At 33.3% G+C, this 14,439-nt stretch overlaps 1 protein-coding gene and 1 long non-coding RNA gene across 2 annotated transcripts in view; both read left to right on the top strand.

The window, feature by feature from the left end:
- Window positions 1–14,439, top strand: part of LOC309501238 — a 235,852-nt gene that overhangs the window by 44,760 nt on the left and 176,653 nt on the right. The window lies entirely within an intron of this gene.
- pnp5b (purine nucleoside phosphorylase 5b) lies at window positions 2,879–13,755 on the top strand. The gene is made up of 6 exons (XM_082173217.1): window positions 2,879–3,076; window positions 4,620–4,789; window positions 4,916–5,019; window positions 8,855–9,030; window positions 10,539–10,726; window positions 11,439–13,755. The coding sequence occupies exons 1-6, from the start codon at window positions 3,054–3,056 to the stop codon at window positions 11,657–11,659; spliced, it is 882 nt and encodes a 293-aa protein (XP_082029343.1). The 5' UTR covers window positions 2,879–3,053; the 3' UTR covers window positions 11,660–13,755.

Below are 14,439 nucleotides of genomic sequence, written 5' to 3'. Positions count from 1 at the left end.
GTGCTGTTGATAAGGTACGTTTTCTCCATTTGGGCTATGTGGTTGCCTTATTTGGGTGGTAGCTTAATAGAACTATTATTGTGTGTTTTAGGAATAGCCACCATAGCAAGGAAGCGTTTGCGGCCTGCCTTGGGGCAACTTCTGCTTTGCTTTGTGCTGTCAATGCACGTCTCTCCTATGTGCTGAACTTTGTTTCGCCTATTCCAAGTTAATGGACTGAGCTCATTTTCCAAAGAAACTGCTATGATGCAGTTTCTTTGGAAAATGAGCTCAGTCCATTAACTTGGCTGGCCAACTGAGTATCTGCCCTCAGATTTGTGTTATCCACAGATGAACGTGTTTGTTACGTGATTCATTTTGTGATCGTTCGAGTGGGTTGTTTCCTAACAGTTATTTCATTTGCCTCGTTTGTTTATTTATTTCATTTATCAGCATTACTGTTGTTTTGTAAAGTTATTTCATTTGCCTTTTTGTTTATTTCATTTACCAGCATTACTGTTGTTTTGCAACATTATTTCATTTTCTTTGTTGTTGTTTACTTACTTTATCAGTACTGCTGTTGTTGGTAAAGTTATTTTGTTTTTGTCATTGTGTTGTTAGTCTGATTTATGGTGTGAAATTATGACCTGTAGTTAATTTTGTTTATTCTGTCCTTGTTATATGTTGATGAGCTGAGTGCTGACGGTGGGGACGGCGTGCTCGAGGTGGTGGGCCCTCTTTGGTGTGTAGTGTGGGTACCTTTACAGTGTGACACTGTTGCTGTGCTGGTTGTGTGGCTGCGCACGTGTGCTTGGGGTGGATTATTTGGATACTCATGCCCGAGTCGCTGGACGCCCACCAGTAAGCCTCAAGCCCGGTCTTGTGAGTGTGCGTGTGAGTGTGCGTGTGTGAAAAAGACTCCATGTCAGTACACTGATCCACACATCCTTGTGTGCTATTTATTATTGTGTTTTATTGATGATGATGAATTGTTCGATCTCCATTGGATTGCTGTGAATTATATTGTTATGTGGTATTGACTCTTACCCAGAGTGTAGTGTTTTAGGAATATGCTGACGTCAGCTTTCGGAGTGTTTACTATTTTTGCTGTGAATTTGATCAATAAAAAAAAAATATGTATTGAACCATTTGTTCAGTGCCCGAACCTGATTGCCTAATTCTATAGAATTCTATAGTCGAATTACATTACTGCCGCTGCTACAAAAACACACATACATCTCCTTCCATTAAAAATAATGACTAGTGCAGTGGCTGGGATATAGTACATAAACCTACCAACGTCCGTTGCCATGGTTTTTGGAATGATTTTACTTATCGCGACAGAAAAAAAATGAAGTTTTAATCGCAATACATCGGTTTATGGAAACGCCGAAATTTTGAAATAGTTTTGTCGACATTTAGAAAAAAATCGCAAAAGTTTTGCGCAAATCTGTAATGGAAACGCGCCTAGTGACGTCATCTTCGAAATCGATGGACTGCATAAGAGAAGACATGTTAGAGAATTACATATAAAAATACTACATAACATACCCATCTAAGATGTACATTTCAAGATTTCTTGATATTGATAACAAATGTACTTTTTGTAAAAATGAACTTGAAAATGTAACCCATTTGTTTTATGGTTGTTCATACAGTAATGCATTTTGGAAAGAACTTGAGAATTATATATTACGTAAAACAAAACACAAAATCAACACTGAGGGGAAGAACATTATCACTTATTTTGATTTCAAAGAAAAGAAACTATGTACTATAGTAAACCTTTATATTTGGTTAGGCAAGTTTCATATCCATAAATGTAAATTCCAGAATTCTTCACCATCATTTAAGTTGTTTTTGATAGAGATGGATTTTTACTTTAAGTCTCTTAAATTAATTACAAACAAGAAATGCATATCAGTAATGAACATTCATTCAGAAATGTTTAATGGATAATATGTCACTAGAACTATTTTTGTCATGGGATACAAATCTGTCACAAAATGTATTTTCTTTATTGGTAACTTGATGGGGTTTTTTTTGAGTTTTTTTTACCTTTAACGCATTGTATTGTTACTATTATAACGAATGTGAAATGGAAAGACTGAAATGTTGTTGTTACAATTAAAAAAATAAATAAAATAAAAATACAAAAAATAAATAAGAGAAGACATGTTTTTCTATCCTGGCGGGGACTTAAACCTGAATGCACACAAACTCATTGGGGACTCGTGTACACTGTGGACCTAAACTGAGGAAACAAGCTTATAAACCATACAGAGTGAGTTCTAGTGGGGTAAATAAAATATATCTCACACATTCTCAAGTAAATATAATGATAACAAATGAGATAATTTAAATAACATTAATAAAAAATTAAATATTTATAAAATTATTTATATATTAAATAATATTATTTAAAATTACTTAAATAGTATTATTCAAAAAATTTATTAAATCATATTATTTCATAAAAAAAAAGAAATAAAATGATTTAATAATAAGTTCATACTATTTAATGATAAGTTAAATTCCGAGCTCTCCGCCAAATCCTATCCTAACAAACCATACATCAATGGAAAGCTTATTTATTCAGCTTTCAGATTTTGTATAAATCTCAATTTTAAAAAATTGACCCATGTGACTGCAGGTTTTGTGGTCCAGGGTCACATTTCATACTCCATAAGACTTTAGAATCTTCTAGATCTGTAGTAAACATGTTTTTCACTTTTCACATTTCTCACACACCCCCCTCTTTCGTTGAGGTGCGGTGAATGAAGTCACAAAGCATTACAGGAAACGCCCGCATGATCACTATGGATCACACCCGCGCGCGCAGCCAATGAGCGGCGCGCGTGCCTCATGAATAGAGAGTCTGGCGGAGGAGGAAATGCGTTTTATAAGGTCATTCTCATTCTCATTCCCTCCTACACTCACTCTCCCAGAGCCAGGGATAACAGTTTAAAGGAACCCCGAGGGCATAAAAGAGAACATTTACCAGAGAAGAACATACTAAACCCCGCCACTTTATAATTCTATTCTTCTTCCTCACTTTACTGAAACTCATCGACATGTTTCCTGAATCAACAAAATGGTGAGTTCACGCATTTTAAAACCCTTAAAGACAACAAAAGTTGCTTTTGAGGGTTATTATCTGAGAGTTGATAACTTAAACACAGATGTGAATCACTTAAGCTTCATATTTTATGTATAGGCTGTGTTATGTCTGGCTCGCGCGCTTATGGTCTATACGCCATAACTTAACTATAGCTCTTACATCAGACACGTCTTCATATCATCGTTGTATTATTTGTTTATTTTTGTTAAGGAGCTAAAACTAACAGGTTGTGCTGAAACCTGTTAAACATGTTTGACACACACACACACACGCACACACAGACAGACACACAAACACACACGCACTTCATATTTGACATTCGTGTGATCTTTTACATGAGCAGAGTCTGTACAAACACCGCAAAACATCGGACAGTTAGATATAATACTTGATATATGATCCTGAATGATTAAAAGTGAAGTAATAAAATATAATTATTGTCGAGATGCAAGTGCATTAAATGTGATGCTGAGGAAACCCGGTGCGCGCGCTTTATCACGTAGGCTATCACGAGTGTACACATTCTCAAATAAATGATCAGTTTTGTTTGCTAATATATAACTGCTTTGCGAATGTGCATCATTAACTACACGTGGTTTAATGGACAATCTGACTCATTCAGTAAATTTAATAAAAAATTTCCTGGAAAGTGCGTCACATCCAAATTTGATTCCGTTACAGTTTTGACTAATGAGGGAGTTTCCTTTATGCATGATTCAAACCGAGTTTTCTGAAAATTTAATTAAAAGAACCATTATTCCGTCTAATCCATTATTTCGCAGTCTTTTTTATTTCATCACATTCAAGCCATGTATGATTTGTTGTTATAAAAACATAAGCCAGACAGAGTGACTCCCAGTGACGCAAACTCTCATCAGACGGCTGTTATTTTAGTCAGTAGTCATGTATATACTTTTCTCTCCTAAACATTAAGCCCATAAAAGGCGATCGTAGGTTGATTTGTAAACATTGCTGTTTTTTGTTAGTTTTTTTTTTAGCATAAAACACAATTTAGTGAAGCTTAAGCTAAAAAATAACATTTGTAAGTGGGGTAAAAAATTTAAAATCTTACACATTCTCAAGTAAATGTAATGATAGCAAATGAGATCATTTAAATAACATTGATATACAATTAAATATTATTACATATTAATAAATTAAATTATTTAAAAACAAATTAAATAATATTATTTCATAAAAAGAAAAAATATATTATTTTTATAATAAATTAAATAATATTATTTAAAAATTAATTAAAATATATTATTTAAAAATAAATTAAATAATATTATTTAAAAATAAAATAAAATATATTATTTAATAATGAATTAAACAATATTATTTAATAATAATTTGATTAATATTATTTAATAATAATTTGATTAATATTATTTAATAATAAACTAAATAAAATTATTTAATAATCGATTAAATTATATTATTTCATAAAAAATGAAATACATCTAATGAACATTTATTTCACAGTTTTAAAAAAAAGTGAAATTATTCTCTCCTTCAGTTACAGTTATGAGGAGTGCAAGGCCACAGCTGATTGGCTGTTAGCCCAGGGTCCGGTGCGCCCCCAGGTGGGGATCGTGTGTGGCTCGGGTCTTGGTGGACTGGCAGAAATGCTGAAAGATCAGCTGGTCATCAACTACAGCGACATCCCAAACTTCCCTCAGAGCACCGGTGAGTTCAGACCTATTTACAGTCTATGGTTCAGACAAACTATTGATTTCTGCTTTCATCTTTGATGCTAACCCGCTGTACTATTGTTATTAATGTTGCACGTTCATAACTGTGTGTGTTCTGTAGTGCACGGTCATGCTGGAAAGTTGGTGTTCGGCACTCTTAAAGGAAAGCCATGCGTTTGCATGCAGGGAAGGTTTCACCTCTATGAAGGATACCCCATTCAAAAGGTGATTTGACATTCTTGTGATTAACAGCAGCTCGAAGAACATTATTTTTCATTATTATTATGTGCAGTTTTTTAAAATGTTTTAAAAATGTTTTTTCTTGGTTATGCGAATGTAAAGGGAACATTCCATTTTATATGGTAAGCCATTTTAGCTTAAAATGTTCCCAGCATTACTCAGCATTGCTCTCTAATCCAATTTTTACTAGTAAGAATTCAGTTTTGAGTGCTCTCTAATCCAATTTTTTTGTAGTAAGAATTCTATTTTGAGAGCTCTCTGATCCAATTTTTACTAGTAAGAAATCTATTTTGAGAGCTCTCTGATCCAATTTTTACTAGTAAAATTCTATTTAGAGAGCTCTCTAATCCAATTTTTACTAGTAAAAATTATATTTAGAGAACTCTCTAATCCAATTTTTACAAGTAAAAATTCTATTTAGAAAGCTCTCTAATCCAATTTTTACTAGTAAAAATTCTATTTTGAGAGCTCTCTAATCCAATTTTTACTAGTAAGAATTCTATTTAGAGAACTCTAATCCAATTTTTACTAGTAAAAATTCTATTTATAGAACTCTCTAATCCAATTTTTACTAGTAAGAATTCTATTTTGAGAGCTCTCTGATCCAATTTTTACTAGTAAGAAATGAATTCTATTTTGAGAGCTCTCTGATCCAATTTTTATTAGTAAGAAATGAATTCTATTTTGAGAGCTCTAATCCAATTTTTACTAGTAAGAATTCTATTTAGAGAGCTCTCTAATCCAATTTTTACTAGTAAGAATTCTATTTAGAGAGCTTTCTAATCCAATTTTTACAAGAATTCTATTTAGAGAATTTTATTAATAACATTTTTATTAGTTAGAATTATATTTAGAGAACTCTCTAATTAAGTTGTTACTAGTAAGAATTATATTTAGAGAACTCTAATCCAATTTTTACTAGTAAGAATTCTATTTAGAGAGCTTTCTAATCCAATTTTTACAAGTAAGAATTCTATTTAGAGAATTTTATTAATCAAATTTTTATTAGTTAGAATTACATTTAGAGAACTCTCTAATTAAGTTGTTACTAGTAAGAATTATATTTAGAGAACTCTAATCCAATTTTTACTAGTAAGAATTCTATTTTGAGAGCTCTCTGATCCAACTTTTACTAGTAAGAAATGAATTCTATTTTGAGAGCTCTCTGATCCAATTTTTACTAGTAAGAATTCTATTTTGAGAGCTTTCTGATCCAATTTTTACTAGTAAGAAATGAATTCTATTTTGAGAGCTCTCTGATCCAATTTTTACTAGTAAGATTTCTATTTAGAGAGCTCTCTAATCCAATTTTTACTAGTAAGAATTCTATTTAGAGAGCTTTCTAATCCAATTTTTACTAGTAAGAATTCTATTTAGAGAATTTTATTAATCAGATTTTTATTAGTTAGAATTATATTTAGAGAACTCTAATTAAGTTGTTACTAGTAAGAATTATATTTAGAGAACTCTCTAATCCAATTTTTACTGGTAAGAATTCTATTTTGAGAGCTCTCTAATCCAATTTTTACTAGTAAGAATTCTATTTAGAGAGCTCTCTAATCCAATTTTTACTAGTAAGAATTCTATTTAGAGAGCTTTCTAATCCAATTTTTACTAGTAAGAATTCTATTTAGAGAATTTTATTAATCAAATTTTTATTTGTTAGAATTATATTTAGAGAACTCTCTAATTAAGTTGTTACTAGTAAGAATTATATTTAGAGAACTCTCTAATCCAATTTTTACTAGTAAGAATTCTATTTTGAGAGCTCTCTAATCCAATTTTTACTAGTAAGAATTCTAATTTGAGAGCTCTCTGATCCAATTTTTACTAGTAAAAATTCTATTTAGAGAGCTCTCTGATCCAATTTTTACTAGTAAAAATTCTATTTAGAGAGCTCTCTAATCCAATTTTTACTAGTAAGAATTCTATTTTGAGAGCTCTCTGATCCAATTTTTACTAGTAAAAATTCTATTTAGAGAGCTCTCTGATCCAATTTTTACTAGTAAGAATTCTATTTTGAGAGCTCTGATCCAATTTTTACTAGTAAGAATTCTATTTTGAGAGCTCTCTGATCCAATTTTTACTAGTAAGAATTCTATTTAGAGAGCTTTCTAATCCAATTTTTACTAGTAAGAATTCTATTTAGAGAAGTTTATTAATAACATTTTTACTAGTTAGAATTATATTTAGAGAAGTTTAATAATACAATTTTTACTAGTTAGAATTATATTTAGAGAAGTTTAATAATCCAATTTTTACTAGTTAGAATTCTATTTAGAGAAGTTTAATAATCCAATTTTTATTAGTAAAAATTCTATTTAGAAAGCTCTCTAATCCAATTTTTACTAGTAAGAATTCTATTTTGAGAGCTCTCTGATCCAATTTTTACTAGTAAGAATTCTATTTAGAAAGCTCTCTAATCCAATTTTTACTAGTAAGAATTATATTTAGAGAACTTTCTAATCCAATTTTTACTAGTAAGAATTCTATCTTGAGAGCTCTCTGATCCAATTTTTACTAGTAAAAATTATATTTAGAGAGCTCTCTGATCCAATTTTTACTAGTAAGAATTCTATTTTGAGAACTTTCTAATCCAATTTTTACTAGTAAGAATTCTATTTGGAGAAGTTTATTAATAAAAATTTTACTAGTTAGAATTATATTTAGAGAAGTTTAATAATACAATTTTTACTAGTTAGAATTATATTTAGAGAAGTTTAATAATCAAATTTTTACTAATTAGAATTATATTTAGAGAACTCTCTAATTGGAATTGTCACTAGTAAGAATTGAATTCGAGAGCTTTGTAATTGTAATTCTTAATAGTAAAAATGCAATTATATCAAGTAATGCAGGGAACATTTTAAACTAAAACGGCTTGCCATAATTGTATCAGTTTGCAAACATTATGGGAATGGAATTTTCTGAAACAAGTAGTAAACATTAATAAAGACCAGATAATATTGAACGAACTTACTCTTGACGTCAATGGACGAATGTTTGTTCAGTTCCTGAGGAGGAACTATCAATATAAGTTATAATAGTAATAGGAGGCAAGTTATTAATAATGACTAACAGCCGCTGCTCTTGTATTGGCAGTGTTTGCTCAATGTAAATATCAGTGGCACCTTTACAATGTCTTTATCAATACAACATAAACTTTGCACCACAGAGTTACATAATCATCTCAGCTGTCTCTCTAGTTCATTGCAACTTTTCCTCATCTTCATCTGTCTTTTGTGTGTAATGTTGTTGTTTGATCATGAAGAAGCTCCAGTTCTTCTCTATATCAGAGTCAGTGTTCCTGAACTCCTGAAACGCCTCCATTGTAGTCTTGAGTTTCTCCCGGGAACGAACACGTCACAACATTCCTCATTATAATAATTAATATGCAGAATAAAGGGGCGGGCCTGGTTGAGTTAGTTAGTAGTGTGTTAAACTGGTGGTTATGGGAAGGGGCGGGACATTTCCCAAACACACTGCTCCAGCCGACCAATCAGAGCACAGTGTGCTTTTCAGAAGGAGGGGCTTCATAGAGACAGGAAATAAACAGAGCGTTACTGACAGACTGGGAAGAGAGGAGCCACAACAATGGAGAATATGAGGAAAATAATCAACATTCAAGCAGGAAAACCTGCTCTAGACAACATGAAGACTTAAACAGCCTCTTTAAACATTTTTGAAAATAATGTCACACTGCAAAAACTTTATGCAAGACATATTTGTGTTGATTTTGACGTATTTTTGACATGTATCATGATTTTTCAGATGTTATTTATGGTATGATTGAAATTGGTGTGTGTTGTGGGATTGGCAGATCACCATGCCCATCCGGGTCTTTAAGCTCTTGGGTGTGGAGACGGTTCTCCTGACCAACGCCGCTGGCGGACTGAACCAGGACTATAATGTGGGCGACATGATGGTTATAAAGGATCACATCAATATTCCCGGCTTCGCTGGAAACAACCCGTTAGTGGGACGGAATGACGAGAGGTGAGATTGAGCTGGTCTGTGTTCAGTGTGTGATTTGATGCCCTTGTTAGTAAGACATTTTACTACATAAATAATGACGTTATAGCAGAGACAGGCCATTGATAAATCATAATTCATAATTGAACATTTGAAATCGAAAGTCGTCATGAAATGAAAGTTACGCTAGTCTTTTCTTCATGATTGTGCCGTGTATCCAAGTGGCAACCTTCAGTTCTCTTCTATTGAATCCAACATGGAAGTGATTTAAACTGCAATTCTTCGACTGGCAACTAGAGACAGGCTCCGAGTCCGAAAGAGAAATGTTCTGCGTAGTTAAGGGCGTGGCCACTTGAGTGACATGTGAATTGCCGCTGATATCACTAATAGCCGTTTAACTTTAATGTTTAATATAATTTAAACGGATGCGTTATAAAACATTCACCCGTCTCACAGTCGTCATGAAGGGCAAAATTAACTATATAGACCAAAACCACTTTTTGCACCAGACCGTAAACATGTTTCTTTCAACTGTAAAGTTGGGCATTTTAACATGGAGGTCTATGGGATTGACTCTCTTCTGCAGCCGGTCTCTAGTGGCCAGTTGATGAACTACAGTTTAAGTCACTTCAGTGTTGGACTCAAGAGAGAGAGAGACGGGGAGGTTGCCGCTTGGTTTTACCGCGACTGTAAACCAAGTTTCTCTCCGCGACTGGTAAAAACGCGCTTCAGCGTGAAATAGACGCTCAGCGGCTCGTTACGCTCCTGGCATTTTAAAAACGCGGCGCCACATTGAAAACAATTGGAAAAATACACCAGCCGCGCGAAAAACAAAAACTCTTTGGTGGACACAGGGCCTAATTCTATGTTCACACCAAACGCAAATTTAATTATTTGCGCGAGTAGATTACATACAAAGTCAATGCAAAGACGCGAATTCGTGTCGGGTGGCGCAAATTAAGGCCCTTGCGCACCGAGTCCGAAATTATCGCATGCGTTTTTTCGCATTTGTGATTCGGTGGCTCTGAATTGTCAAAACACCATTCGAAATGCTACGGATGCGAAAAACGCAGAAAATCGAACCCGCTATGAATTTTTTTTTGACGGACGAAAGTTTCGGAGGCAGTGTGCAAGCGTGATTAACATAACGTGAGGTCGTATTTATTTTTTAACGTGCAAAAATTTCTGACGCGAATTTCTGACTCAGTGTGCAAGGGCCTTTACGCGAATAGGGCGGCGCGGTTGCTGCGAACGGTCGATATTCGCCTCAATTGCGTCACCGCGCAAGCTGGAAAATTTCAACTCGAGGGTAAAATTCGCTCGTTGTCACGCAAGCCAATCAAGAAATGTTGTTTTTGTTGAAGTGCGTGACACTCCTAATCGCACGATGTTTTTGATTGGCGCGAGTGACGTGAAAAACAAGAAACTTCCCGCGAGTAATTTTCGCTTGGCTTTTGGTGTGAACACGCCATTAGACCATGGCACTTTTTTTCTTAGTGATGTTGAGCATTTCTTTCTCTTCTGATCGGCAGGTTTGGCGTGAGGTTCCCGTGTGTGTCGGACGCGTATGACCGCGATCTGCAGGAGCTAGCGCTCGAGGTGGCGGATGAGCTAGGCTTCTCCTTCATGCAGAAGGGCGTTTACTGTGTCCTGGGCGGCCCGTCCTTCGAGACCATCGCTGAGTGCCGGATGCTGCGCACCCTCGGGGCCGATGCTGTCGGTGAGTTACGCCCTGTTCATACTCCTGCGTCAGACTCGCGCTGTAGCTACGCCGTAGCCTGTGTGTAGCACGCATATAGCCTATGCTGCAGAAAATGCTTTTGTCTTGTTTCCAGTTCAAATATCTAAACATTCTTAAATCGAGATGCAAATACTAGATGAGTAAAATGCCATAAGATATTATGTCTTGTTTTCTCGGGAAATAAATCCAAATTAAGCGAGTGTTTGCTTTAAACGAGCACAATGATCTGCCAGTGGGGTGAGAATGATGATCTTAATTCAAACAGAAACAAGATTTATTTATTTTTTTTGACCCCATTTGCAGATCATTGTGCTCGTTTAAAGCAAAAACTCTCTTAATTTGGATGATATTTGAACTGGAAACAAGACAAAAGCATTTTTTGCAGTGTATGACGTACCCTGACGCGCACCTCTCCAAAAATGTAACAACGCGTCAATTCTACGCGGACCACAAGCACTGAGATTTAAGATTTAATTTTTCTCTATGTGTGTGTGTGTCTTTCTCCCTATGTATGTGTGTCTCTATGTATGTGTGTGTGTGTCTCTGTGTGTGTGTGTATGTGTGTCTCTATGTGTGTGTGTGTGTCTCTATGTGTGTGTGTGTGTCTATGTGTGTGTGTGTGTATGTGTCTCTATGTGTGTGTCTCTATGTGTGTGTGTGTGTGTGTCTCTATGTGTGTGTGTGTTTTCAGGCATGAGCACTGCTCACGAGGTGATCGTGGCTCGTCACTGTGGACTGCGTGTCTTCGCTCTGTCTCTGATCACCAATAAGTCAGTGATGGATTACGACAGTGAGAAGAAGGCGAATCACGAGGAGGTTCTGGAGACGGCGGAGCTGAGAGCCGCTCAGTTGGAGAAACTCATCGCCAACATGGTGTCCCGCATCGAGACCGGGAATAACAACACACAGTGAGAGAGTCCTCTCCAGCACAGGCCGTCACTGGCACCAACGTTAATCACACACTCCTGACTTCTGCTTTACCATGTTTACATTCCAGAGACGAAGTGTTTCAGGGAACGTGTTCCCATGCAGACACACACGAAACACTCGAGCTGCTTCTGGCAGTCCCAAGGTCCTTTCAGTTCATTTATTACAGTTGTGCTTTTCTAACATGTATTTATAGTGACCAAACATAAGATTGATTTAAAACACAAGTTAAACAAGTGAGAAATAATACAAAAAAAATCCCTGAAATGAAGGAAATCAGGAGCTTTTTCTAAAATATACATCTTAAAGAATTTGTTACTGAATTCACTTTAAGGAGTTATTTTTGAAAATACTGAACTTAATAATAATACAAAAAATAAAAAAATATTCAAATGTACCAGCAATGAAGGAAATTGAGCTTTTTAAAAAAAAAAATATATATATTTTTTTTTTTTACTGAATTCACTTTAAGGAATAAAAAAATTTTTTTTAAACACTGAACTTAAAGAATTGCTGTATTTATGTGATTTATTTAAAACGAGTTAAACAAGTGGACAATAATCCAAAAGAATCACTGAAATATACCAGAAATGCAGGGAATTGGGAGCTTTTTTTTAAATATATATTTTGTATCTAAAAAAATTGTTACTGAATTCACTTTAAGATATTTATCAGCAAGTTCTGAACTTAAAGAATACTGTATTTATGTGGTTTATTTAAAACACGAGTTAAACAAGTGGACAATAATACAAAAGAATCACTGAAATATACCAGCAATAAAGGAAATTGGGCGCTTTTTTATAAAATATATATCTTGTATCTTAATTTTTTTTTTACTGAATTCACTTTAATGTATTTATCAGCAAATACTAAAACTTAAAGAATTCTGTATTTGTGTGATTTATTTAAAACGAGTTAAATAAGTGGACAATAATACAAATTAATCACTGAAATATACCAGAAATGCAGGAAATTGGGAGCTTTTTTTTTTATATATATTTTGTATCTAAAAAAAAATTGTTACTGAATTCACTTTAAGATTTTATCAGCAAGTTCTGAACTTAAAGAATACTGTATTTATGTGGTTTATTTAAAACGAGTTAAATAAGTGGACAATAATCCAAAAGAATCACTGAAATATACCAGAAATGCAGGGAATTGGGAGCTTTTTTTTAAATATATATTTTGTATCTAAAAAAATTGTTACTGAATTCACTTTAAGATATTTATCAGCAAGTTCTGAACTTAAAGAATACTGTATTTATGTGGTTTATTTAAAACACGAGTTAAACAAGTGGACAATAATACAAAAGAATCACTGAAATATACCAGCAATAAAGGAAATTGGGCGCTTTTTTATAAAATATATATCTTGTATCTTAATTTTTTTTTTACTGAATTCACTTTAATGTATTTATCAGCAAATACTAAAACTTAAAGAATTCTGTATTTGTGTGATTTATTTAAAACGAGTTAAATAAGTGGACAATAATACAAATTAATCACTGAAATATACCAGAAATGCAGGAAATTGGGAGCTTTTTTTTTTATATATATTTTGTATCTAAAAAAAAATTGTTACTGAATTCACTTTAAGATTTTATCAGCAAGTTCTGAACTTAAAGAATACTGTATTTATGTGGTTTATTTAAAACGAGTTAAATAAGTGGAACATAATACAAATTAATCACTGAAATATACCAGCAATAAAGTGAATTGGGAGCTTTTATAAAATATATATCTTGTATCTAAAAAATGTGTTACTGAATTCACTTTAATGTATTTCTCAGCAAATACTGAACTTAAAGAATGCTGTATTTATGTGACCTATTTATGTAAACGTGGGTTTCTGAAGTTCTTACAAATGTTGTTTTTAATTGCACTAAATGATGGAGTCTGTGTTTTTGTGTGTCCGTTTAAGATCTGGATCAGAATTGCTGTTTTATTGACAATCTCCAGCACTTTCCCAAGTAACATTTGTTTTATTTTTTTGCAAAACTTTAAAATTGCACTTCAAGCTCTTCTGTACTTGTTTTATATGATCTGCTGCTTAAATGCTATTAAACGCAATTTTCTTGGTTTGACTGAGTATTTTTCCTTCATCTTTCTGACATTTTTTTCATATTTTTGTATTATTGCATAACAGAACAACAACAACATACAGGTGGATCACAATATACTCATCTATCTATTACATTTATAATAGCATCAAAGGAAACAGAAAGAAAAACAATAAAAGGCAAATAATTTACAAAAAAATCCACAAAGAAAAGGATTTTGCTTTTTTATTTCTTGCCTTTTTAATTCCTCAATATGATTAAGTTAAAATTTAAATAATATAATGTTAGGTTTGTTATTAGTCCATTTCTGTTTGTGTACATGGTATTTTTCATACATAATTATTAAGTTAATCACCAAATTTTGTTCCAGACACATTTATATAACAAAATTACATCTTTAATCTTTACAGTTTTCCATCCAAACATTTCCAGTTTCATCAAACTCTCCATGACGTCAGAAACACTGGTCCATAAATGACTAAATCAACACGTGTTTTATTGCTTTTGGCATTCAATACAAAAGTGTTATTATAGCAATAAGAAAAGCCCCTTCTGCTTGATATGAATTTAGTTTTGATGAATTACATAAAAATACAGTTAATAAATAATGTTCACCAGGTCTAAATTACAGTGCGCATGAATAATACGATGAGTAAATGCATATGATATGATATGTCTAAACGTAAATGCACAGGGTACAATATG

This window comes from Leuciscus leuciscus (assembly GCF_965113295.1).
Source record: "Leuciscus leuciscus genome assembly, chromosome: 6".
In the NCBI taxonomy this organism is placed as follows: domain Eukaryota; kingdom Metazoa; phylum Chordata; class Actinopteri; order Cypriniformes; family Leuciscidae; genus Leuciscus; species Leuciscus leuciscus.
This window is presented reverse-complemented; position numbering and strand designations above follow the sequence as displayed.